The sequence below is a fragment of the Oryzias latipes genome, chromosome 19 (genome assembly GCF_053564925.1).
Source record: "Oryzias latipes strain Hd-rR chromosome 19, Olatipes_Hd-rR_3.1".
Lineage (NCBI taxonomy): Eukaryota > Metazoa > Chordata > Actinopteri > Beloniformes > Adrianichthyidae > Oryzias > Oryzias latipes.
This window is the reverse complement of record NC_136255.1, coordinates 3,558,040-3,584,403: the sequence shown is the minus strand read 5'-3', so window position 1 is coordinate 3,584,403 and position 26,364 is coordinate 3,558,040. Positions and strand designations below refer to the sequence as shown.

Sequence of the window (26,364 nt, the reverse complement as noted above, 5' to 3'; positions counted from 1 at the left end):
CAACCACAAGGTGCACAGTGCTGTCAGGTTTGTGGGGCGCATGAGGAGATAATGAATCGGTAGCTCCATTTTATGCCTCACCTCCAGAAACCTGCAACAGCCGTCATATCTGCTCATGGACTCATCCAGAAAATCTCGAAGGGAGTGGTGATGCTGCTGCTGGAAGTACAGTTTTTGGAGTCTGCCCTTTTCCTGGTTTGACAGGTCGCAGTATTTGAGCCTCACCACCGCATCCGGAGTAGCACAGTTCAACAGCAGACTTTTGGCTAATTCAAGGACATCCTCTTCTTTCTGTAGCTCGGCAGATTCTGCATAACTCTCTGTCTCCATAATCTCTTCATCTTCCAGCATCTTTTTGCCAGCCTCTTTGCTTCTGTCCTCTGTTTCCTTTTCTTGCTCAGTGCCCAATGCATCAACAAACCGGTCGATCAGTTCTTCCTCTTCATCTGACTGAAATGGTCCCATGTTTTCCTGTTGATGCTGTCCCGATTCCCTCGTCACATCTTTTTGTTTTGTCTCCTCCAATGCCTGCAACAAGGCGCTAGCACACGCATCATCATGGAAGCCAATAAAAGTGTCAGATGGCTTGAAATCCTGGTTGGCCTCACCTACGAACCCCTCCACCCACTCTCTCAGTTTGTCGAGAACTCTGTGCTGCCATAACTCCAGATCAGTACTCCGATCCACTCTGTGTTTTTCCAACCTGTTGATGAGGGGAACTGGGAAATGCTCATAAACCTTCTTCTGATCTTCAACCACAACTAGTCTGAAGTTTGGATGAACACGACATTTGACTCTGTGGGAGCCCAGACCGAGATCAACATACTGCTGCGCACTGAGGTAGACATAGTACTGGTTCAGTGCATCGTACAGGCTTTCGTAGAGGTTCTGCATGTTGAGGAGGATGACGGTGCGTCCGGTCTCCATGCATGTTTTCACGCGGTTCACGTTACGACATATTTGAGAATATTCCTGGTCCTTTGGGAATCCTGAACCAAAGATGATTTCAGGAGGTGAAATACTTTTTGCAAAGACTTGCTGCTGAAGGATATGAAGAGCAGCATTGTTGGTGGTCAATAGGAGGAGATACCTGCTCTCTGTGCTGGACTCATGGTCCAGGTTCTTTTTCACCATATCCAGAGTGCTGGGTCTGGGAATTTCATGACTATCTTGGAGAACTTCTTGGAAAAACGCAACAGAGTCGAAACCTTTTGGCTGTCCGCTGAAGTTCCGCAAGATGGCCTCCACCAGCTGCTGTCCATCAGGCTCTTGCTGTGTGGCTTTAGCTGATGTAAAGAGCATTTTGATGAGGCTGTAGTAATCTCTCAGACCAAAGAATTGATTTTTGGAAGTTTCTCTGCAGATGTTCAAGAAGGCTTTTGCCAAAGATGGAAAAAGGTGTTTGATTTTGAGGAGAATCGGATTGATGGATGAACAGATTCCTTGGGCGGTAAGCACAAGCTCCTCCTCACTGGGATCCCATCTGGACACAAATATTCCTCTGTTCATCTTTGCTGGGTCAAGAGCCCAGTTGGAAATGCCGACAAAGCCAACCTTCAGGTGCGGATCTGGCTTGTCGTTGTCAATGCATCCATCCTCCAAGAGAGGATGAAGAGTTTTTAGGGGCATCTGAGGAGAATCCTCTGCAAGCCCGATCTCATCGAGAACCACCACTGACACGTACTCTTCCATATTTTTGTCCTTCTGGAAGCGGGCGCAGTTTTTGAAGGTCCCAATGATGCCTTCTGGACTTGAGTGAGGGCTGCACTGAAAGGAAACCATGTGAACCTGCTTGAGCTTCTGAAACAGTTCCGAGTGCGAGTTCTGGCCCTGCATGGCGTCAGCTACAACTGTTTTAGCAAGAGACTTGGAGCTGCCTGGTTTGCCAACCAGGAACAGCGGAATCCTGAGCTCAATGCAAACCACCATGAGGAACACATTCTCTGTCAGGGCGATGTTTTTGGCAATGGTTTCTCGGGTCTGAATGTTCTGAAGGAAGATATCTTGACAGGAGGAAATATCCGCCTGCAACGCTGCCGCGGAGTTGAGAGGGTGAGGAAAGTGAACACAGATTTCCTCCAGGTACTCTTCTTTTGTCACCAGAGATGGATAGTAGCACACTCCAACAGCAAGAATCAAGCACTTCAGCACTTTGCAATCGTCACCGAGATGCTCGCAATTGTGGAAAAGGTCCTTGCTGTGCTGGTAAAACCAAACCAGTACTTTCATTGACCGCTCCACATCTCTGAGACTCACAAAGCTGCACTCATCTTTCCGACTTCTCATGTATTTCTGGGAGGCTGCCAGCACTTCTGAAATAACCTTCCTGCACGCATCCGGCAGACTATGATCGGCTGATTTTTTTTGAACAATCTGATTGATGTAAGAAAGCTCGGTTGCATCACTCAACTGACCAAAGTCCCACACCAAAGAGACCAAGCTTGAAGGGAGAGGGTGCACTCTGTAGACCAGCTGCCTCAGAGGAACTTTGCCAAAGCGGTCTTTGGTGTCCTCTGCCCTCACTCTGTACCCCAACCCTGCCAGCTCCAAACGTTCCACCATTTTAGGGGAGTGCTGCCTGTAAGGGTTGCAGGCTGCTATTATTTTCAAGCCGCTTTGTGCCTTCAAAGGTTCCCCTTGCACCGTTCGGTCACACAAGACTTCCTTAATGGCAAAAATGGCATCTGTGGTGTTGGCTTCGTCAAAAAACAAAATGGTGTCAATCTTATGTGTTTGCTGGTTCTTAAGGGCAAGAGCCTCAGCCTCCCGCACTTTCCTGTAGATCATTTCGGCATTTGTTCCGCCGTGAACCTTGACAAGAACCATGTTCTCCACTGGTTTGTCTTCTCTCTGCAGAGTACAAAGGAACCGGACCAGTCTGGTTTTCCCACATCCCGTCTCCCCCATGATGACAACTGGAATTCCACATCGGAACCTCATGTGGATAGCCAACATTTTCATCACGTTGTCAGCAGTCAGCTCGTATGTTGGGTCTGGATCAAAGCTCCTGTCTGTTATGCCTTTCTTTGCACCAACAACACAAGAAATCCTTTTGATTTTGTCTGACCGCGGCAAAAGATCAAAGTTCTCCGTCAGACAAATCTTTTGCCGAAGCAAACCTTCGTAAAGTTTCTGTGGCATCACGTTCTGGATCAGAACTTTTAGGCTGCGAGGATCAACTGCATTTAGTGCGTTTCGACATCGCTGTATGTTAAAACCAAGAAAAGACATCGATGAACGGTCTGCGTTGAAGAAGATGTATGGATGAGGCTCCTCTTCCCAGCGCTTGCGAATCGTCAGACGAGTAAGAAGGTCTTCATCCTGAGCGCGTCCCGTGTTCCTGTCCGGCACAGGGCTTTCATCCGAGTTGTTAAGAGACGGGGAGGCAAAATCTCTAGCCATGACAATCATGAAGCTTACAATGAAGCTCTTGAAATTAGGCAGATGGTCTGCAAGAACATCAGGATCACAAAAGACTGAGTTCTCACAGTCTTTCAGCTGCACATTGAGGAACCAGGAGAAGTTCTTCAACTCGCCCCACGACGGATCTCCCATGCCGCAGTATAAAAGGAAATGATGGAGACAGTCGCTCGGGTTCCCAACAACAGATCTGTCCTTGTAGCTGAACCGATCCAGATGCTGGTTTTGGTTGTAGAGCCTTAGGTACTGATAAGGTCGTTGAATCCCTTCACTTCGAAACTGTTCTTCATTCATGAGTGGATCAAAGGATTTTTTGGACAAGGATCTTGGATTTGCCAAAAGTTGCCTAACCTCTCTGGGTGGTCTACAATGAATGGTGGGCAGAACGTCAAAAAGTTGAAGCTTTCCCTAAAAGGAAAAGAAAAAATAACTACCAAACAGCAAAACAGAACAATCATTTTGGGGTAAGTTACAAGCAGTTTTCTAATGAGAAACAGCATCTATTCCCAAAAAACGACTGTGCTACCTCTCTAGGCTGTTTTTGAGGAGCTGAGTTTGGTTTCAGGACCTCCACAGTTATCAGCTGAGCTCCATTTCTTCTCCACAAAGTCCCATGGCCGTCACTTAAACAGCCCAGGACCAACAAACGAAACAGGAGCTCCTCCAGTCCAGAGCGAACCTGAAACAAAGAAGTCAGTCGGGTTCTCAAAGGCCACGAACGACAGAGCCATCAGTGCAGCGGCACAAACGCCAGCCTACTTACTGCAGCTGTGTCTATGTGAAGAAGAACGGGGTCGTGCTCTCTCAGGGCACACAGTCTCTCTGTTAGACTCTTCGTCAGTGAATCGGTGTCCACACACGGCTGGATCAGTTGGATCCTGATGTGTTTTGCTCTTGGATATTTCTGTTGGAACTTTTCAAACAAACGATCCACAAAAAGGGATTTCCCTGGAAAAAAAGCATGCCTTCTTGTTTCATGCTATAACTTTTGACGAGTATAGATTTAAAAAACAGTCAATAGCAGTGTATTACTAAAAAGCTTTGACTCAGGACAGAACACACAGCAGCATTTTCTCCCAGCAAAAGGGAAACCTTACCGACTGCAGGCCGCGCCGATGAAACCATCCAGATGGAGAGCTGGTCCGGGGAGATGGATGCCACCGGGATTGATGTGTTCTGTCTGAAGTGGTGGCAGAGATACTTCCTGGCAACCTCTTCTCTGATACTCTCACCTGCCTGAATTTTGTTGTTGCTGAAGTAGGACGGCACACATTTGTGTTGGTGAGCGACAGGACTCACAACTATCAACCGAAAATGCGAGCTGGCGCTCCTCTCAAGACCCTCATACGTCTCCACTAAGGCCTCACTGACATCATATCCCAGCAGCCCAGGATTAACCAGGGCGTAGATCTTCTGCCAGTTATGGCTGAAGACTCGACGGAGAAAGACTTCCACTTCTTCTCGAGTGGTCTTGTCTGTGCACACCAAAACTTCGTCTGCAGATGGCAGCGGCTGCTCTGGACTCTCCATGTAAAAGGACAGTGTGGTGGTAAAAACCTCCGCATCTGGACAAAGCACAAGGTTGGGCTTCCCTTCCTGGATTTGTCTGGGAAGATTTCTGATCATGTGCATCTGATTTGTTTCCGAAAGGCATGCGAGGACGCGGGCTAGAGTCCTGATGTCCAGGCACTCCCGCAGGTGTTTTGACTTGTCTCTCTGTAGTTGCTTCCATTGGTTTCTGCCTCTGATCTTGTCTGTGAGGTCGACGTCCCATTTCACAGCATCTTCATCATCTGAAGAGAACTCCATTAAATCATGAGCCTCCTCCCCCTCCCTGCCTGGGGATCCACAGTCCTTCTCTTCGGTGTCAGACCCTCCCTGCTGCTGTTCTTTGTCCTTTGAGGTCAAACTGGCCGCGCTGGCATAAGCAGCTCTGATTTCGTTCAGCGTGCACTGAGACTTTACGGGAACCAGTAGGTTCCAGAGCTGCTGCGGAGCTGACGCCTGCGTCAGACAAACCCTGTGAATCCACCGGCACAGGTACACCATCTGCTCCGTGGTGTAGTAGTTCAGCACGCTGAAGCTGGAGCGCATCTCACCGATGAAGTCCAGCCATTCTTTGTGGCAGAAGTCCATCAGTTCAGCCAGCTGCTGCAGCTGCTGTGACACCTCGCCGTGGTACTCCATCTGCTCACCCCCCAGGGATGAGAAGGTGATCCTGATGCAAGGCTGCTGCTGCTGTGCGCAGCAGAAGGCCCGGGCATGCCAGTCCCAGAACAGCATGTTCCCAGATGTTTGCATCTGAAGAAGGATGGCCCCCACTCTCTGAACTCCTTCAAAGACCTGCAGTGCATCATGGGGTGGACAAGATGCCAAACATTATTCCACAGACCACTTCAAACAGTCCATAAAATGAATGAAATATCTGATGAGTCAGATGAGCAGGTTCAGCTACGGCTCCGGTCATATCGCCACATCCACGCTTTAAGCTTTTTATGTCATGTTTTTAACTCTGTCATGACTTTGACGCCACCGTCATAATAAAATCACTGGTTTCATTTTCCACCAACATGAAAGGAGAAACTTTCAGGTTTTAAACAAACTAAAACCTGTCTTATAAGAACCAGACGAGGGAAGAATCACAGTTCAAGAAAGCATCTTTTCAGAGAAAAAGCTACATTGGTTCTGGTTTCTTCAGACAGACGAGAACTTATGTTTTGCTTTACAAGTCTTTAATTTTTCCATCAAATATTCAGTCAGATGGTGGTGCCACGATACTGGCTGCATAAGTGTTGCAGTCTGCACCGGCTGCAGTTTCAGCGAGACAGAAACAGGAGGGATTTTCTCACCGGCGGAGGAGCAAGCAGGAGTGAGGGAACCCTGGTGCGCAGGTTCACTTTTGAATTAGCTTCACTCATTTCAAAACTGTCAAAACTTCAGTTTATGCATTATTTCTGTGTACTACTCCTCCTTCTAAACTGAGATGAGGGCAATATAATCTAAAGGGCAAACCCAAATGTGAGTCAGACTGAGTTAGGAGTTTGCACATATTAAAGGCAAAAGGCCTCTGACCTCAGTAAACCTGGTAACTTGTTCTCTTCCATGTTCTCCCTTGGAGGACATGAGCATGAGCTTGTTCTGGAGCTCCAGCAGATCCTCGTGCTTGTAGCTCTTCTCCTCTCTGCCCCTGTTCACCGTCACCTGCACCATGTTCTGCAGGCATCTCTAAAAGGGGAAACAGGTCAAAGGCTCATTCTTCTTCATCAGATATTAAACATTTTGACTTTAAAGTGGATGAAGAATACGCTATTGTGCAAAATGGCTTTAGCAACTTTTTAAGGCTTTAAAAGCATTTTTTTAATGTGGTCATCAGCACAGTTTTTGTGTGTGATTTCTTTTTAAAACAGGCTGTTTTTTAGTCTATTTTCAGTCTAGTACAGGTTTAGGACCAATTGTTTTTGGGAAAACAGCTAATGATCTCTTTAAAAAAAGGAATCTGGTATCTAGAAGTGAGAAAACATGAAGAAAAAAGGAATAGCCCAAAGGTTTTCATCTCAAGACTGTCCACTCACCCTTTCCGTGTTCCTTTCAGACCATCCAACTGAATAAACTCCGCACTCATTGATGGAGGAAGCAAGCGAGAGCGAGGACTGCTCCACAGAGCCATGAGTCTCCTTCAGGGCTTTCAGCCAGTTCAGTAAGCGAGTTGACTCTCTCTGGAAAACAAACCAGGATGTTTCATTCTTCCTCTGAACCAAACACGCACCGGACACTTTATTAGGTCCACCTTGCTGGTACCGGGATGGACCCCCTTTATCCTCGGTGTCATCCATTCAACGAGGTACTGGGAACATTCCTCAGATTTTTTGGTCCATACAGTTAGGGGTAAAAAAGTATTTGAACCGCGCTGTGGTTTTGTAAGTTCTCCCGCTTAGAAATCATGGAGGGGTCTGTTATTTTCATCTTAGCTGCGCGTCCATCCTCTATGTCTGGAAGTCACATTGCATGACTTTTAAATAACTTATTTGTATGCTACTGCTGTAAATACCCCTGAGAGGAGTTCCTGTTGTCTTTCTATCAGCTGGAACCAGTCTGACCTCTGACCTCTGGCATCAACAAGACATTTCTGCCCACAGAACTGCTGCTCTCTGGATATTTTCTCTTTTTCAGACCATTCTCTGTAAACCCGAGAGATGGTTGTGGGTGAAAATCCCAGTACATCAGCAGTTTCTGAAATCCTCAGACCAGCCCGTCTGGCACCAACAACCATGGTTCAAAGTCCCTTCAATCATCTTTCTACTCCGTTCTGATGCTGGTTAGAACTGCAGCAGATCATCTGGACCATGTCTACGTAAATGCATTGAGTTGCTGCCATGTGATTGGCTGATTCAGGTGTACCCGATAAAGAGGCCAGTGAGTGTATTCCAGCTTTTATTCTCTTACGGACCTAAAGTCTCCCAGTTGAGAGACCTTTGAATGACTCAACAGAGGCAGGGCCTTTACAGGTTCATACCAGTTTGTCAGGAAGCTTTTCGTCCCGGCTGTGGGCGTCCCACACCAGCTGAGCACACTTCATGAACTCCTCAAATCCAGCTTTAGGGGAGAGCGAGTAAAGCAATGGAGCATAGCCCATCACGGCGTCATGGAAGCAGGCCACCTGGTCGATTTCCCGGTCGTTCTCTCCGGCAGAAATGGAAGCAAGATCAACATAGACCTTCACGTCACTCATATCTGTTGACAGGGCCAAAAGGTTCAACAGTAAGAACCGTGACCTAAAGCCTCTGGAAAAGGAACAACTGTATTTGAATGCAGCCGTCTCACTTCTGAGGTTCTCTTGGACCCAGCGGGTCAGAGTTTGGCTCCTCAGAAACTCCTCCAGACAGGATGTGTGCTGCCTGGTGACGAAGGCGAGCTGCTGCCCGGCACAGAGCAGGTCATCAGTGAGGGAGCTCAGCGGCCTCTGTTTGAAAGACGCTTCTTCCTGTTAGAGGCAAAAGCAAATCCTTAGAACACCATGAAAAAGGCTGTGCATCTGTGGAAGAACCTTCAGGCCCAACGTCACACGATGTGAACTGAGAAGCTTCTAGCAGCCAGGAGGACACAGGATACAGCAGTGGTACAGGAGAGCCTGAATAGAGCAAGATCCTTTTAAGAATGAGTTAGACAAGAGAGGTAAACAGAAAATGGGAAAATATTGTAAAGTAAAGGTGATGGGAGAAGTAGAAAACAACCAAACGAGAGGCAGAATGAGCATCTGTTTGGAAAGTCAGAAAGCCAGCAGGACACGGGTCCACAACGATGTGACGGAAACGGGTTTTCCCACAACGCTGCATTTGAAGGACCCTGAAGACAAAATGTGCATGTTTATAAAAATCTGGACTACATAGACTTGTAATCAACACACTGAGTTTCATTTTCTTCCTGCTGCTTGTTTCATGGCACGATCTAAATGAATCAAACGTGAACTGAAGGGAATGTGAAGGTACAGCATGAACAGTCTCAAAAAAGCAGAGCATCCATGGTCAGGATCTCAGGTCAGGATCTCAGGTCAGGATCTGATCACATGACTCAGCCACAAAAAAGCCAAAATGAAAAGATAAGCTGAAGCTGTTACGGCTCGTAACTGAGTGACCCAAATGCAGGAAAGACTCGAAAGCCAAACGTTGAGTAGTCAAAGATTTACTCGAAAACTCGAGGAAACAAACATCAGTGACACTGAACAAACAGGACACTGCGACACAGAAACCACAGGGACAGGAACCTAAATACACAAACACAAATTACAAACAGACAACAGCTGAGATCCAGGTGATTGCCCAGGAGGAGGAGGAGGGAGCAGCTGCCAGCTGTAATCATGACAGAAGCAGTAAAAAAGCAAAAGCAAAAATACTCTTCAAGTTCAATTATTCAGAATGCCCAAAAGGCAGGACGGGGATCACAAGCTGGAATACTTCAAGAATATAGGAAGAGTTTGGAATTGGATGATTTGCTGAGGAAGCCTCAAAGGAAATCAGTCCCAGCTGCGTCCGTCATGAACGCGCTCATTACCATTTGGCGGAGGGTCTCGATTGCAGCGAAGTTCCCAGAAAGCTTCATTTCCTCTGCGATCCTCAGCACGGCGCTGGCTGCAGCCGCCGCTTCGCGCAGCTTTCGATACTCCTGGATCTGCCTCAGCCTCCGCTCCACCCAGCCCTCCTCAGCTCCTCCAGCTGCAGGCATCGCCCCGGACATCAGAATCAGCTCCTGGTTCAGGAGCCGCCCGTCACCTAGGTCGCCAGAGTCCACCACGACTTGATCGAGCAGCTTAAAGGAGATGTTGGCCTGCGAGATCCCGACTCCCAGGTGCAGGAAGTCCGTCAGCAGAGGGCTCCAGACGTTCTCACAGACGTGTGCGAGGGTCACCTGCACAGGTGTGGAGCCTGGAGGCTGTGCTGATGCCCAACGTGCCGATTGTTTGACCCAGGAGGACAGAATGAGGTTGCTGCTCGTCAGCTTGTGCATCTCACTGGCCATCCTCAGGACATTCAGGCTTGGGTTGTACCAAAGCACGGGGGCAGCATGCATCTTCTTTGGGCCTCCATCTGCACCAAAGGCCTGAACCAGCACCAGTTTGCTCAGGCTCACTCCTGTGAGGTCTGCGGTGTGCTTCCTCTCGATAGGTGCCATGTCTGGGGCTGAGGAAGCAAGACAGCACAAGAAAAGACATGAAGACTGAAACCACAAGGAGGTTTCTGGTTGGAGTCCCCCTTACCTCGAATGCTTTCCTTAATCTTAGCCATCATTTTAATCAGTGCGTCCATGTGCTGCCTCTGCTGCAGGAAGGAGTTCAGATCCATCTCTCTCTGAGCTAAAACAGTCTCCACATCCACAGGAACCCTTTCAGAATTTGGGTTTTTCTTGTCTGTAGAAACATGATCATTGGTCATTGATCAATTGTTTGGGATTTTAAAAAGCTGATCAAGGCTCATACATTGCTGGTAAAGTTTCTTCAACTGCTCTCGATACTTCAGGCAGGTCTGCAGGTCTCCCAGGGTCACGCTTCCTCGGAGAAGCGCCACCAGCAGAGCCGTCAGGGCCTCCAAGCAGCTGTGCACCACCAGTCCGGCCGTGTCGTCTACCTGCAGAGACCTCCACTCCCCTGAGGCAAAGGCGCAAACATGAACCAGGAAGAGTCAACACGTGTAAAAAAACGCTTTCAGCCGCTCACAGTTAGACAGCAGGAAGTTCATGGCCGACTGCGGCTCCAGCAGCTTGGCCACCATCTGGTCTCTGAACCGGGATGAAGACTCCACAATGATAGCGGACAACATGCCTTGGGGAATTTCCCCCTTTGAGCAGAGATTTCGCAGCAGGTCAGCTTCCTGTGCTGCCTATAAAAAGACAAACATCCAGTCGGAACTTTGTACAGGTTGGACGAGTCACATGACCCGTTCTGAAAAGAGAAAGCTGCAGAACTATAAAGGCCACTCAACATTTCCTACCAATAAATAACATTTTAACAAATACTGACGTAAAAAAATGTTGTCGCTAAAAAACTGTTGGTTGCCTGCATGGTGGAACTACATTTTTTATTCTTTATGTATAAGGCTCTATATCATGCTATTTTTCCATATTTATGATCATGAATGACCTTTGACAAACCAAAGAACGATTTAAAAAAAAAAAAGTTATTTTCAGCTTTTTCCAAGACGACTTGATCTCTGAGGCTCCGCCTTTCTCTCCTTGTGGGTGCCGCCCATTTCATGACACCATCCTAGAGTCTGCCTCAGCGGCGTGTCTCTGTTTCTCCCACGAAAACAAACATCTGAACTTTTGCAAGGATGGACGTTCATTTTGTTCATGTAAAATGAAAGCATTTAGCTAGCTCCATGGAAAAAGTGGGTGTGTCTGGTAGCCTGGGGGCGGGGCTGGTAGCACAGACTCCTCCTGGTTCCTCACTTTGTGATGTCACAATGTGAGGAACCACTGGTTTTCATAGATTGGGAGGGGCTGGTGCTCAGACTGCAGGTTTTTAGAGGAATACTCAGAAATGAGTGGATCAATATACCACTTCGGGTTGTTTTAGTGAGGAATAATACATTTAAAAGCTCAAAACTGTGGTTTTGTATAATACAGACCCTTTAAGTAAATCAGGAAATGAGGGTTTATTTGTGAACAGTAAAATCAGTCTTATGATAGATCGTTGGTTTTAAACCTTTAAACCTATTACATAGGTTTTTCTTTAAATAGGAAAGTTTATTTCTGTAAATTAGTTTGATTTGTCTGAAGGTAAAAACTCCGAAAAGGGTCACAGCAAATGAGTGAAAGTCTACTATAAAGCAGGCTGACTTTTCTTCTGATCCCCCCCATTTGAACATTCCTGCCAGCTCTGAATGGACCCCCCCCCCCCCCCCCCCCCACAGACCTGACAGATGCTCCTGATGGCAGAGTGACCCAGCTCGTCAAAGCAGCGCTGCTCCACACGGTGACTCCTCCTGATCACAGACTGCGATGACTCCAGGCAGCAGACCAGGACTCTGTCCACCTCAGAGAGCTGCAGAGGAAACAGACGTTTCTGTCTGTTAGTGCGGGCTGGACCTCTGCTGTCACCAAAATAAATGGACCAATCAACAGTCAGCGACCTCACTTATCCTCTTCCTCAGGTCTTTCTCCAGGCTCTGACTCCAAAGGGTTAAAATGTCCTCAGAGGAGCTTTCCACACTGAGCAGTTCATCCCACATCTGATAATTCACAGGTTTACAGATACAGGAGACCGGCATCTCATGGTGAATTAAAGCGGTTGGCTGGAATTTCAAACCTGGATTTCTTTTGGGTAAGTCAGGCTCCTTGCAGTCAGGAGTGGTTTCCGCAGCACTTCGTCTCTCCACTCCCTGATCTGCTGCTGCACAGGCAGAATCCAGTCAAGGAGCTTCTGCTTCATAGTTTTCACATCATCTTTGAGCTAAAACCCAAAAAGGACTAAATCAATGCGCTTTATATTCAGGACGTCGGGCTAAACCGAGCAGACGTTTTCCTTTACCTCCTTCCTCAGTTTAGCTTCCAGAATTTCTGCTAACTTCACAACCAGCGTGTAAGACTGAACCACCGCGCGGTACTGAGGGACGAGCCGCACAATCGCGCACACGTTTCTCAAAACACCGATGCTGCTCATGAGAGCCGGCTCACTGTTTCCAGATTCACTTAGCCTGGAGACACAAAGCTGAAGTTAGAAAGGACAGAGCAAAGCCCACCTCTCCACAGGGACGCTTCAGATGTCATTACCTGTCTCTCTCCTGCTCTACTTTTGTTAGTATGTGGGTCAGGCATTTGTCAGCATGCTGCATGCAGACGGGACAAAGATAACAGAGAACACACATTAGGCTGAAATGGTCTACAAAAGAGGAACATGTGGAGCATCTTGGCACCTTTGCGGCCTCCTCATATCTCTGCAGATTCCTGTCATGTGCAGATTTGCGAATCCTATAAAAGAGACTCTGGATCAGGTGTTCTGAAGGAATCCCTGAGAAGTTTGAAAACTCAGGAAGATCCTCAAAGGCCAGCAAAGACGACCAGCTCAACTGAAGCAGAGGCATCTCTGCAAGTAAAGGCAGATGCTTCCGAAGCAAATGGAGCAGCGCCCTGCAAAGACAGAGGAACCGTGGTAAAAGCATGACAAGAAAAGACTTTTCAGCTGGATTTCCTTTGCTCACCGGCGTTTGTCTGGGTGTGACTGCATTTTTTCTCTGAACGCCATGAAATCGAAGCCAGCAAGTCCCGACCAGTCACCCTCCTCAACAGCTGGACCCACTTTTTGGGCATCAGCTCCTGGATGTCTGAGCTTGAACAGCAGAGGAAGGAGCAGCACCACTTCCACCACCAACAGCTGAGCGCAGTGGTTCATCAGACCTAAGACGGTGCTGGAGGACGGCATCCACATAAACACAGGTTCTTAGCAGCAACACACTGTAAACGATGCTCAATTTAAGTTCACGCATGCACATGAGTATGAGTCAACAAGCAGAAGCATCTCTCCGACCATCTCACGGTCCTGCGTGACCAATTTCAGGGTCATGAGGTTGCTGGAGCCTATCCCAACTGCTGTTGGGCAGGCTGCCACGCTGTCATGTGATCCAGGCCACATGATCACACCTGACGGATCATGTCGGGGACAGCTTAACCCGTTTTTGGAAGCCACAGAAAATTTGTCAGGGAAACATGCAAAGTCCACAGAGAAGAGTCCCAGTTGGGATTTGAACCTTCTCACTGTGAGGCAAGAGGGCTAACCAGTACACCAGTGTTTTTCAAGCTTTTTTGAGCCACGGCACACTTTAACCTTGACAAAAATCCCGCGGCACACCAGCATCCAAAAAAAGAAAAAAAGAAAAAGGAGAAACTCATAGTCTGTATTGATCTCCAGCCCCTCCACAATCTCACATGCATTTTTGTGATAATTGTGGCAGAAAAAGTTGGAAGCTGCAGCTGTGACTCATTGTGCGCTAAGACGCTGTCACTTTAACCCAATGCATCATGGGAGATGTAGTGCAAAAATCCGCCGACCGCAGACAGACAAGCGTCTCTGAGCTTCATTGTTTTGTTCACTTGTTCCACGGTCTGACACCGGATTCTGTGGAAACTACACCACTAAAGACGAGCTTTAGCTGGTATTTTTGTTGGAACTGAGGGACTTTATGAGCAGAATCAGAACAAGGAAGTGAAGACTTTAACCACTTCTGATTGGTCAGACTGATGCCGTGTGATTAAGCCTCAAAGAATGATTGGTGGAGACAGTTGAAGGGGCGGGACTTTTCCAAAAACAGAGCAAAAGCTGAGGCTAAATCGCGGTACAGTCATTCTTATCAAAATGTCTTTAATAGAATCAAATAAACACAAAGAAAAAAGTATTTAATGATCTTTTATATTCCTAACTTCTCAGTGTTTTATCAGGGTTTGTTTGGATGAACACAGAGCTGATATCCTGGAGATGGGAAATGTTTTTACATCAGTGAATGAGGGCAATTTCCCACTACACACTGGTTAAAAAACACTGCACTACTCCACTGTGCAGAAGCAGGTTTGAAAATGCGTCATTGAGACGAAGATAAAGTCGTGTAATGTCTGAGCCCACATTTACAATTGAAAGCCGCCCGTCAGCACCGAGCCGCCGGATACAGGCTCGGACCGGTTCGAACCGCACTGAGCATCTCTGTGGATGGATGAAGATGTTCTACCAGAGCTGGGGGTTGAACTACAGACTCAACTTTCCACTCCACTGACATGGAGTCTTGAGGGGATGCAGAGCCTCTTGGCCATCTGGGAAGCTGAAATGCTAACTCTTTTTCAAACGTACAGTAACTTCGGAAAGCTCTCGCTTCAGCCACAAGATCCCCAATGCACCAAAGGGTTTCTGTGGTCAGATTCCTCAACTCCGGCTTTTTTCATTTTAGACTTACTATTGTGGTTGACTGAAGAGACCATTCAGCTCCTCCAGGTTTTTCTTGTCCATCGCGGAGTCCGAGGTCACCAGCTGGCAGAGTTCGGCCCATCCCTGAACTCCGAGGTCGATGTTGCATCTTCTGGTGGCCATGAAAACAGACAGGCCCAGAACGAGGCCACTGGTGTTCCTGCAGGTCTGTGGAAGTGCCTCCATTGGTTCTCTTTTCAAGATCCGTATCAAACTTTCGGACACCAGCTCTGACACCTGCAGGCCAAAGCAGTGGTTGGAATTCTGCAGGGGCACCATGGCTGCAAAAGGTCCCACTTCTCAGAACTTACCTTAAGTGTGGGAGAAGAACCATCTGGGTAACGAATTCTCTCTTGACCCAGGCAGTCAGCATAACACATCAAACTGTCACACATGCTTTCTGTGCTACGTTTGTCTGACGGAGTCCACTTCTCCAAGATTCTCCTCAGCAGAACTCTTGCTGATCTCTGCCAGGCATCGGAAAGCTCCACGCCTTTTGGTTTTCCCAGGCCAACCACCTGAAGGCCAGCTCTGAAAAGGCTGGCCTCGTGCCGGCAGATGAAGCCTTCGTAGAGGTGAAGCTCTGCAGACGTCACAAACAGGTCTGTGATTGGTGGAGCTCATCTAAAGGAGCAGCAGCTCACACAACATGCCAGCATTTACCTTTCACAGTTGGGTTCTTTGGAATGTGTAGAACTCTGGTAGCACTAGCAGAAATTTCTTTTTGTCTCTGCTTCACACCATACCAATATCTCCATGTCAAACCTCTTTCCAGCTGGTTTTCTTCCACCCAGAGAGTTGCTTCAACCAGATAGCCTTCCTGCTTCATGCCACTAAAGATATAAAAGAGATGTGTTTAAACTGCAGTTTTTCATGACACTCCAGAAAAAACAGCTTTTCTGGGCTGGCCTCTCCCCTGATTGGTGTCTATGCGACAAGTTCCAAACTAAAGTTAACACCAAACCATGCTTCCGTTCTAAAGGGAGGCGTCTACACATTTGTCCAATGAAAAAACAATTCCTGTCTAAATCCTCATCGTCTTTCATGTGAGCCTCTGCAGACAATTTGACTTTGAAATGAGCTCTTCGACTGCAAACCTGCATGTTTGCTTTGCAAAGGTGAAGGTCTGGAATTTAATTTAGTTTATTAAGCCAGAAATGACTGGATTTGGGCTTAAACAAGAAAGCTACGTGAATTAATCTTTATCATTCTATCAGTAAAAGACAAAATAACCCATCTACAACACATTTTCTTAACCTGCTGTTACCCTTTTGGGGTCGCGGGGCCACCAGAGCCTAGCCTGGCTACTGTTGGGCGAAGGCCGGGTTCACCTGGACATATCACCAGGATGTCGCACAATCACACACACATACACACACACACACACACTGCTTTTTCAGTGTAACTCCACGGTCGTTTGGTTCAAGACCAAGTTATCCGGTAACATTTTAAATTAACAGTTAACAACTGGAGTCAAAGCGTGAGTCCAGTTATCCTGAGAACTGACATCAGGTCGATGTCAATGTGGGCGGCAGTGGCTCAGGCGGTTGACCAGGTCATCCAATGATTGGAGGATTGGCGGTTCGATCCCCGCTCCCCACAGTCAACCGTCGTTTTGTCCTTGGGCAAGACACTTCACCTTCCCTGCCTCCAGTCTAGTGTGTGAATGTGTATGAATGTCCCGGTGATGTTCAGAGCGGGCCGTAGGCGCCAACTGGCCGCCACGCCTCTGTCAGTCTACAACAGTAGTTACCATCACCAAGTATGAATGAATAATGGACACACTGTAAGAGCTTTGAGCGCCTGGAAAAGGGAAGATAAATTTAATCCATTATTATTAATATTATTTATCTCCAATATTTCCAACATTTAAAAGTGATGCAGTGCAACATCAAATGTGTTTCCGCCTCAGCACTGTCCCTACCGACGACACAAGAGTGTCGTGTGCTTCACACGTCAAAACCTTTAAGCCGGTGATTTGATTTGAGCTTCTTTAAACATCTTTAAGGCCAACAGAAAACCTACAAAGAATTTGTCTGAATTTTTCATTCCGTCCATTGTAATCTAATGAGTACGGGACAAACTACACGTCTTGCAACATTTTGGATTTGCAGCGATTTAAGTCACAGCAGAGACAATTTGACTTTCAAGTGTCGATTTGGAAAAAACGTATTTCTGAATAAAGATGTTTAGACTGAAAACCCAAACAATTCTCTAAAGAACCAATTAATCCAGTGGTTGTCAAACTGTGGGACGCGCCTCCTTGGGGGGGATCTAAGGGGGGGCCCCGAGTCACCCGGTGGGATAAGGGCTGGGAAGTGGGGGGAGGGACTAATGTTTGAACCTGATCCTCACCGGGACATTTGAAGACGTAATTATTGTTGTTAACGGCAGTTTTATTTTCTTAAAACAACAGTAATGCCGCCCAGACAGAGCTAGGCTCAAAACTGAGAGTTGCAGTAACAAACCTGCAGCCTGGTTTTGAACAGATGTGTAGCACAAAGCAGAAATATTGCAGCCATGAACACAACTTTGTGTTTCTTTTTGCACATGGGTTAAATGTTATTGTTCTTACAAAGTGAACCATCCTTTATTTCATGTTTTCTAGTCTCTAGCAGCAGGAATGATTGAGATTTTGATATGGTATTAAAGTTGAACTTATTTGGCTTATTTGGTCACAGGTTTTTCTTGGGGGGGGGGTTTGCCATTTCCTCCTCCAATTGGGGAACACACGCACACATACACACATGCACACACGCACACAAACTGATGGCGGCTCTGCTGTTGAACACTGGCGCCAACCAATGACCACCAGGAGCAATGCGGGTTTAGTGTCTTGCTCCAGGACACTTTTGCACATGGAATCCAACCTTCTGCTTTCTCATCAGAGGTCGCCCGCTGTACCACTGCATTACAGCTGCCCGTTTACCTGCAATTACGTCCTAATGACTGTACGAATACTCACTGAAAATATGTTATTTGAAGGGGCGACCATCCTCCATCGTAGCACAGAACAAGGGTGTCCCAATCTGGATTGAACCGGAATTTTTTGTCCAGCACGGCGTAGATGTGAACACCGAACATGGCGGCGGCGGGAGGCGCTCTCACCACACCTCCATCCCTGCAGACACAGACATTCCCGGTAACGGATGGGGCTGGGCCAGCGTGGGGTGAAGGTGTTGGGTCTTACCGGGGCCTTTGATCGGTCTTTCCTGTATCTTCTGATGAAACCGCTTGGGCATACGACTTCGGTTTGGCTTCTTTCTCTGTTGGAGCCGTTCCCGACTCGCCTGAGCCTTTAGCGGGAGGACGCTCCTGTTCCTCAGGCTTTGACACGGCTCCGTCTTTTTCTGGAGTCGCAGCGTCAGCAGCATCGGTGGACTGCGGCTCAGGTCCATGTGTGGCTTCCTCTTCTGTAGATTCAGTGTTAGCCGGACTATCGGCGCCAGCTTGGCTCTTGTCCTGGCCGGCATCGTCCCGCTTCGGTTCAGTCCAGTCGGTCTGTGTTTCCTGGTTCTTTTGAGATGCGACTAGAGTCTGAGTAGATTTGTTTTTGCCATGAAACCCTCTTGTTTGAGTCTCAGCTTCCGCCTTTGGAGCAGGTTTCTGGTCATCGTTGCTCTTCTCCGTTTGCAGCTTGTCTTCAGGTTGGACGTCGACAGTCTCACTCTGGACGGATGTCCTCCCCTTATCCTCCAGCAGCTCTTTCTCTCTGCTTTCATCTTCTTTTTCTCCATCCACTTTTTCGATAGAGCTCCTCCTTTTCTTTCTTTGCCTTTGTCTTCTCCTCTTCTTCCTTGGGGAGTTTTCAGCTCCTCGCTGCTGGAACAAACATTGGGTCGGCTGTCAGAAGAAGCTACTGACGGCTAAACCTAAATATCAAAGATGGTGGACGTCTACCTCTGTTCTCCTCCGAGGTCCTTTGCTGGAAACGTTCTCTGTTTCTCCAGATTTTATACCTGAGGAGCTCCAACTGCTTCCTGCCCCCCCCTCCATCTAGAAGAACGTCTTCAGGAGAGTCGCTGCTGCATACCCGAGAAAATAAAGACAGTTTGGAATAATTCCCACAAATATCCACGAAAAAACATACCAGATACAAAATAGTAAATTCATGTAGGTTGGAGATTTAAAGACGTTTATTGGGAATGAACCTGTAATGAGGAATCACAAATTCAACAAACTGTATTTCACAGCATTACCTTATAATTATAATAACAAAATTATTGAGGATGGTTGAAGTTATTGATCTCTAATTATATCACTTCCCTTGCCCAAAAAAGTCATGATTTATTCTAATGAATAATAATAATCTGCACATATTTTAACTTTTGATACTTGATCTCCATATGCTATGATGATTTCAGAAACAGTGTTATGTCATTTTTTTCTGATATTGTATTATTTTTTAATCATAGTCATGATTTTTTAATGAAAATAATCTGCATGTATTTTAGATAACTGATCTGCATGTGCTATGTTAATTTCTAAAATAGTTATGTCTATTTTTATACAATAAATAAGTAATTCATCTTTTTCATGTGCTTTATTGATGTTTCAGGATTCTTAATTTTTGTCTGATAGAAGTTATGAACCAGATATTGATAAATTATGTAGTAAAATGGTTACGGTAGAACAGGGGTGGGATTATAGAAGTCCTCTTCTTTCCACTCCCTTTCAAGAAATATTTATTAATATGTCTAATTATCCTAAGTTTGATACGTTTTTGTGTGAATGTATAACTGATGATTGTGTGGTTTTTGTGCATTACTTTTATTTGACTGCTTGAAATAAACCATTTGAAATCAAATCAAATCAAACTGTCTGCTATGGTGAGATTCAAATGAAGTCTTATGAAACTGCAAAAAGTTCCACAACCAATCAATAATTTGAATATTGAGGAATGTTTTAATTTTGGTTCAATTAAATATCTACTATGCTTTATAGTTTGCCCCTTTTTCCACGATAGCATTATTAATGTCATCAATTCATGGTAAATGAAAACAAATGTTGATTATTATTTCTTGATTTTGAACCTATGGCTGAGATTTCAAAATTGACTTATTTCAAAGCAGATTTTTTGGCTCCAAAATCAATTAATTTCATATTTATAATGACCTTTTCAGCAGAAAGACTGTCTGTGAGGTCAGAAAGCGGGTCGGGTCTGTTTTACTGTTGTGGCTCTTTGCTGCACAGCATTGTGGGTAAGAAAGTCATGTGGGATTGTGGCAACCCTACTGTAGGCGATGAAATGTGGACAAACAGTCAGCAGATGCTCGTCTGAGCTGTTTCTGAAATATTCTGGATTGAATGGATGCAAACACAGCCAACAGGTGAGCGTCTAAGCCCCTCCCACTCACCCACTGATTGACAGACGCCCTCCTGCTGAAAAGGCCCACGTGACACCTGGGATGGTGTCTGAGGGCATTGATGGTTTACGTCTCAAATCAATGTGGAAAACAGTTTTAAAAGCCATAAAGACGTTTCAGATCCACTTCCTCTCAACGAGGTCACCTGCCTGTTTCCAGGTAGACCCACAGTGAGAGCTGGACCGGACTGCTGGCTGTCTGCAGCCCGGTCCAAATTACAAAAGAGGAGACACCAGAACTGAGATCAGAAACGCCGAACCGCTTTCATGAAACGTCATCAGGTGTGAAACCTAAAGCTGACATAATATAGATAATGATTCGCCTATAAAAGCCCCCAAAACGGTGAAAGGCTGGCAGCATGCAGACCTACCTGTTGCAGTCAGAACCGAGCTGTCCGGACAGCCAGAACCCGCCCAGCAGCGCAGCAGCCGCCCGGTCTGCGTTAGGGACCGTCTGCAAATGTCCCTCCGCCCCGTGTCTGTTCCTTCACGTCCCTTCCGTCCGGTCCTTCCTTGATCAGCTTTACCATGTGGAAGGTGGACCCGGAGGAAAAACACGGACAGCTGATGCTTTTTTGCACCATATTTATACTTTCTTCTGAAAACTTTAGAGTCATGATTTTCGGATGAACTCTAAACGACGTTTTCGGTTTCGTTTCTGACCGAATCAGAAACTTTGGAAAGATTTATAACAAGGCATTTATGTGAAGACCTTCAATTATTTTACGAACTTATTATTTTTGGATATTTTACACACACGGTTGATTCAATGCAGAGAAATTTTATTTAGTTACTTTATAATTATGGCTAAATATGCCATCAAAATCCAGAATTTTATGTTTTTCAGAAAGAAATGATTCTGTATGCAAACAGTAAACCCTGCAAAAAGCTGTTAGAATAGTTGAAACATGGTCACTTTTAAAACTTTAACAGATTCCTTTACCTTTATTTCTTAACTTGTTTTTATATTGCTATTATTATGGCCTTTTTTTAGATATATACATTTTTTTGTTCATTGTCCTGGCAAATGAGAAAGGTTTGTGTTTTGCACATAGTGTGGCGTGTTATTGTTTGGTATAATGTATGTGTAATATTTGTTGATAAAGTTTCCTAAAAAAAACTTGAGCTGCGTTTTCAATCCAGCTCAAAGTGCGAGTCGTCCTTCTTCAGGTGATCAGCTGATTCATCCACAATCAGAGAAAGTGCCCTTAGTAACATGTCACCGGTCTGTAATCAATGTTTTATAGAGAAAAACAGCTTCTTTACTCTAACTTTATTCATCTGGAGGAGAAGATTAGCTCTAAAGAAACATGCAGGAAAAAGCTCTCAACTTCCAAGAGATGCAATCAAAAATACAAAAATAAAAACACCCAGTTTAGTGATTTGGAACTGCAGAATCATCTGTCAAAAGACCAAACATTTTAAAATATCATTAGTGACTTGCTCATCATGTGTCACTGCGACTTAAGGAGGCCATCAGCATCCAGGTGGAAATCTGCCACCAAACCTCTGTTGGATGTCGCAGCAAACGATCACGTATGCGTTGTGGTCAGTCCTGAGAAGGTCGGAAGATTCTGCGAACGAGAACTTTGCTTTTCCTTCCCCGGGGCCTTGCAGGGACTTCTTTAGGTGGTGCACCTGGAGGTGGTGGTTTCCTTCCTGAACGCGTAGCATCCACAAAGCTCTCCACATAATCAAATCTGGCTGTGAGCTCCGTGAGCCGCTCCTTCAGGGAGTTGAACTCTTTGTATAGATCTCCCAAGGCCTCAGACAGCAGCTGGATCCTGTGAGGAAGAACATTTCTCACCTTTGAGGAAGAGAGCAGGTGTCTTCAGTACTGACCATACTCCTGGATTCTAATGGAAGCTTGTTCCAGATTAATCGTTTTAATAGAAGCTGGAGAGTAAACAAACTCCAGTGCATATGCATGTGATGTATGCATGTGATGTATGCTTGTGATGTATGCACGTTATGTATGCATGTATTGTATGCATGTGATGTATGGATGTGATGCAATGTATGCATGTGATGTATGGATGTAATGTAATGTATGTGATGTATGGATGTAATGTATGCATGTGATGTATGGATGTAATGTATGCATGTAATGTATGCACGTGATGTATGGATGTATGCATGTAATGTATGCATGTGATGTATGGATGTAATGTATTCATATAATGTATGCATGTAATGTATGCATGTAATATATGGATGTAATGTATGCATGTAATGTATGCATGTGATGTATGGATCGAATGTAATGTATGGATGTAATGTATGCATGTGATGTATGGATGTAATGTAAGCATGTGATGTATGGATGTAATGTATGCATGTGATGTATGGATGTAATGTAAGCATGTGATGTATGGTTGTAATGTATGCAGGTGATGTATGGATGTAATGTAATGTATGTGATGTAATGTAAGCATGTGATGTATGGATGTAATGTATGCATGTGATGTAATGTAAGCATGTAATGTATGGATGTAATGTAAGCATGTGATGTAATGTAAGTATGTAATGTATGGATGTAATGTAAGCATGTGATGTAATGTAAGTATGTAATGTATGGATGTAATGTAAGCATGTGATATAATGTATGCATGTGATGTATGGATATAATGTAAGCAGGTGATGTATGGATGTAATGTACGCATGTGAAGTAATGCATGTAATGTAAGCATGTGATGTATGGTTGTAATGTATGCAGGTGATGTATGGATGTAATGTAATGTATGTGATGTAATGTAAGCATGTGATGTATGGATGTAATGTATGCATGTGATGTAATGTAAGCATGTGATGTATGGATGTAATGTAAGCATGTGATGTAATGTAAGCATGTGATGTATGGATGTAATGTAAGCATGTGATGTATGGATGTAATGTAAGCATGTAATGTATGGTTGTAATGTATGCAGGTGACGTATAGATGTAATGTAATGTATGTGATGTAATGTAAGCATGTGATGTATGGATGTAATGTAAGCATGTGATGTATGGATGTAATGTACGCATGTGAAGTAATGCATGTAATGTAAGCATGTGATGTATGGTTGTAATGTATGCAGGTGATGTATGGATGTAATGTAATGTATGTGATGTAATGTAAGCATGTGATGTATGGATGTAATGTATGCATGTGATGTAATGTAAGCATGTGATGTATGGATGTAATGTAAGCATGTGATGTAATGTAAGCATGTGATGTATAGATGTAATGTAATGTATGTGATGTAATGTAAGCATGTGATGTATGGATGTAATGTAAGCATGTGATGTATGGATGTAATGTACGCATGTGAAGTAATGCATGTAATGTAAGCATGTGATGTATGGTTGTAATGTATGCAGGTGATGTATGGATGTAATGTAATGTATGTGATGTAATGTAAGCATGTGATGTATGGATGTAATGTATGCATGTGATGTAATGTAAGCATGTGATGTATGGATGTAATGTAAGCATGTGATGTAATGTAAGCATGTGATGTATGGATGTAATGTAAGCATGTGATGTATGGATGTAATGTAAGCATGTAATGTATGGTTGTAATGTATGCAGGTGACGTATAGATGTAATGTAATGTATGTGATGTAATGTAAGCATGTGATGTATGGATGTAATGTATGCATGTGATGTAATGTAAGCATGTAATGTATGGATGTAATGTAAGCATGTGATGTAATGTAAGCGTGTAATGTATGGATGTAATGTAAGCATGTGAAATAATGTAAGCATGTGATGTATGGATGTAATGTAAGCATGTGATGTATGGATGTAATGTATGCAGGTGATGTATGGATGTAATATAATGTATGTGATCTAATGTAAGCATGTGATGTATGGATGTAATGTATGCATGTGATGTAATGTAAGCATGTAATGTATGGATGTAATGTATGCATGTGATGTATGGATGTTATGTATAAGGTGATGTATGGATGTAATGTAATGTATGTGATGTAATGTAAGCATGTGATGTATGGATGTAATGTATGCATGTGATGTAATGTAAGCATGTGATGTATGGTTGTAATGTATGCAGGTGATGTATGGATGTAAGGTATGCTTGTGATGTAATGTGTGCATGTGATGTATGGATGTAATGTATGAATGTAATGTAATCTATGCATGTAATATATGGATGTAATGTAATCTATGCATGTATTGTATGCATGTAATGTATGGATGTAATGTAATCTATGCATGTAATGTATGGATGTAATGTATGGATGTGATCTGTGGATGTGTTGTGTGTAAGTGTGTTCCCACCTGCCGTAGTCAGGCAGCACCGCATTGTGATCGTGCAGCAGGAGATCCTTCACCTGAGTCACGATGGCAAATTTCCAGTTGTCTAGAACTAGTGTCAGGTTGGCACATCCTCTGGTGTTCATGGCGTCAGCTGGAGGCCAAGGAACCAACGGAGAACGGGTTTATTTCAGACCAAGATCTGCTCTTTCATTTAAACGGGTCAACTTGGGAGCACCTGAGCTTTTTTATGCTTTTCTAAAAAAATCCAAATGTTTTCCAGTCAGTCACCCAACTTTAATGAGCTGACAAAAGGATTTCAGTGATGTAAACTCTGGGTTAACATCAACTGTCCATCATTCTTCTAACCATTATGAAACAAAGAAACACTAAGATTCATCACTATAATTTCATGGAAACTGTGGTGAGATTTCTAACTTAACCATTTTTCCATAGAATTCAAAAAACGTTTAGTCAGTATTTAGTTAAAGTGTAGATAGTGAGGGCAAAGATTTAGTAAAAGGAGACTCAAGTTAAACATAAAAAAGAAACCTTTGTAATTATAAAGCAAATATGTTTACTACATAGTGTAAAAGGAAAAGTACTTGGTTATACTGTAGTATTGTGAAGGCGTGTTTTTATGGAAGAAAAAGCGCAGGAGGACATCTGTGCTGGTATTTCCATCCACAACTCCAGCCTGTATCTGAACCTGCATGTAAAGATGTGGTCATTAGAGCCAAAGCCGTCAGATCTTACCGCCATCCTCCGGTCTCTGAGCAGCACCGAGGGCAGCAGACAGAACCAGCAGAAGTCCGGCGGGCTTCATCCCGTCACCAGCAGAATGTCGGATTCAGACTCCAGGATCTGCTGTTGGAGTTTGAACCACAGCACCTGCTTTTTATCTGCAGCAGAAGGGGGGGCTCCGGGTCTCCTCCCACCATTTTCCTGCAGTCCTCCACCTGTACCGACTTAGTCTCAGAGGAATGGCGTTTGCTCGGCTGACAGCTTGTTACTCATTTTTAGGGAGGCTGCAGATGCAGACAGCAGCTGAGGGAGGGGGTCAGTCCTCTGGGAGCTTTGGAGGAGATGTTTGAAGGTCACGTTCCTGCTCCTCATCTGCTGCCAATGTGCACCAGTGGAACCAGATTACACTGAAAGTCTTACACTCAGTCATAGAACAAGTTCCACAGCATCCGTGAGATTCAGAAATCAGCTTTTAAAGACAACAAAAAAGAACAAGAACTATTTTTAAGCCTCGTTTTAACGTCTATTAGTTAAAAAAAAACTACACTTTATTGCCAAAAGTATCGTCTCAGCTGCCCTGACTCACACATGAACTGAAGCACCGTCCCATTTCTGAACCATATGGTGGACAAAAGCAGAGGAGTTCTTAAAAATAAGACTCTGTGAAAATCAACATAAAAGTTAAAAATGCTTCTTCTGCTAAAATCATTGATTCTACTTTGGTGAACCGTCGATTCTTTTGCTTATTACTGCTGTTAATCTATTCCAAAACACTTGTGCAGCATAAATAATATGTGCTTTAAATCTCTCTCTATTTTTCTTTAACAGTTCTTAAAGAAAATCAGATCAACTTAGTTTATTTTACAGTTTCAGGAAATCCTCAGCCATAAATTTACAAATCTGACTAAATAAAACTGAATAAATGCTAAAAATAAAAGTATGATGTATTGTTAAAATGTTTCAAAATGAAATTTCCTTAAATCAAGGATAAAAAGAGCTGTTTCAGCTTCTGAGCCTCAGAAACCATGAGAGATAAATACAGCGATTTGATTGGTTAGAATCTGGACCAGTCAGCAGCTGTTTGGTGGCAGCTTTGTCACGTCAAACTTAAACTTATGAAAACAATATCAAAAATAG

The 26,364-nt window shown here is 44.7% G+C and overlaps 2 protein-coding genes across 7 annotated transcripts in view; both read right to left on the bottom strand.

The window, feature by feature from the left end:
• The window catches only part of rnf213b (ring finger protein 213b), a 43,620-nt gene extending 22,899 nt beyond the window's left edge, over positions 1-20,721 (bottom strand). For 5 of the 6 annotated variants that reach the window (XM_011488510.4, XM_020712049.3, XM_020712048.3 and 2 more), the window contains exons 1-26: positions 20,597-20,721; positions 18,761-18,885; positions 18,051-18,682; positions 17,826-17,981; positions 15,524-15,693; positions 15,172-15,443; positions 14,850-15,097; positions 13,110-13,316; positions 12,825-13,038; positions 12,682-12,737; positions 12,440-12,605; positions 12,218-12,361; positions 12,042-12,140; positions 11,825-11,953; positions 10,628-10,790; positions 10,391-10,558; positions 10,172-10,321; positions 9,469-10,094; positions 8,242-8,401; positions 7,934-8,151; positions 6,993-7,136; positions 6,493-6,645; positions 4,518-5,763; positions 4,184-4,368; positions 3,947-4,099; positions 82-3,828 (exon numbers count right to left, since the gene is read on the bottom strand). In XM_011488510.4, coding sequence (XP_011486812.2) covers positions 82-3,828; positions 3,947-4,099; positions 4,184-4,368; positions 4,518-5,763; positions 6,493-6,645; positions 6,993-7,136; positions 7,934-8,151; positions 8,242-8,401; positions 9,469-10,094; positions 10,172-10,321; positions 10,391-10,558; positions 10,628-10,790; positions 11,825-11,953; positions 12,042-12,140; positions 12,218-12,361; positions 12,440-12,605; positions 12,682-12,737; positions 12,825-13,038; positions 13,110-13,316; positions 14,850-15,097; positions 15,172-15,443; positions 15,524-15,693; positions 17,826-17,981; positions 18,051-18,682; positions 18,761-18,856 — 9,702 coding nt within the window. In that variant the 5' untranslated portion in view covers positions 18,857-18,885; positions 20,597-20,721. The remainder of the gene's footprint in view (positions 1-81; positions 3,829-3,946; positions 4,100-4,183; positions 4,369-4,517; positions 5,764-6,492; positions 6,646-6,992; positions 7,137-7,933; positions 8,152-8,241; positions 8,402-9,468; positions 10,095-10,171; positions 10,322-10,390; positions 10,559-10,627; positions 10,791-11,824; positions 11,954-12,041; positions 12,141-12,217; positions 12,362-12,439; positions 12,606-12,681; positions 12,738-12,824; positions 13,039-13,109; positions 13,317-14,849; positions 15,098-15,171; positions 15,444-15,523; positions 15,694-17,825; positions 17,982-18,050; positions 18,683-18,760; positions 18,886-20,596) is intronic. The other variant, XM_020712047.3, reaches the window with a different exon arrangement.
• Positions 20,722-21,483: 762 nt separating this feature from the next.
• On the bottom strand, positions 21,484-25,397 carry LOC144987801 (uncharacterized). The gene is made up of 3 exons (XM_078937209.1): positions 25,240-25,397; positions 24,508-24,637; positions 21,484-22,009 (listed from the first exon to the last, which is right to left on the bottom strand). The coding sequence occupies exons 1-3, from the start codon at positions 25,307-25,309 to the stop codon at positions 21,775-21,777; spliced, it is 435 nt and encodes a 144-aa protein (XP_078793335.1). The 5' UTR covers positions 25,310-25,397; the 3' UTR covers positions 21,484-21,774.
• Positions 25,398-26,364: the final 967 nt, after the last annotated feature.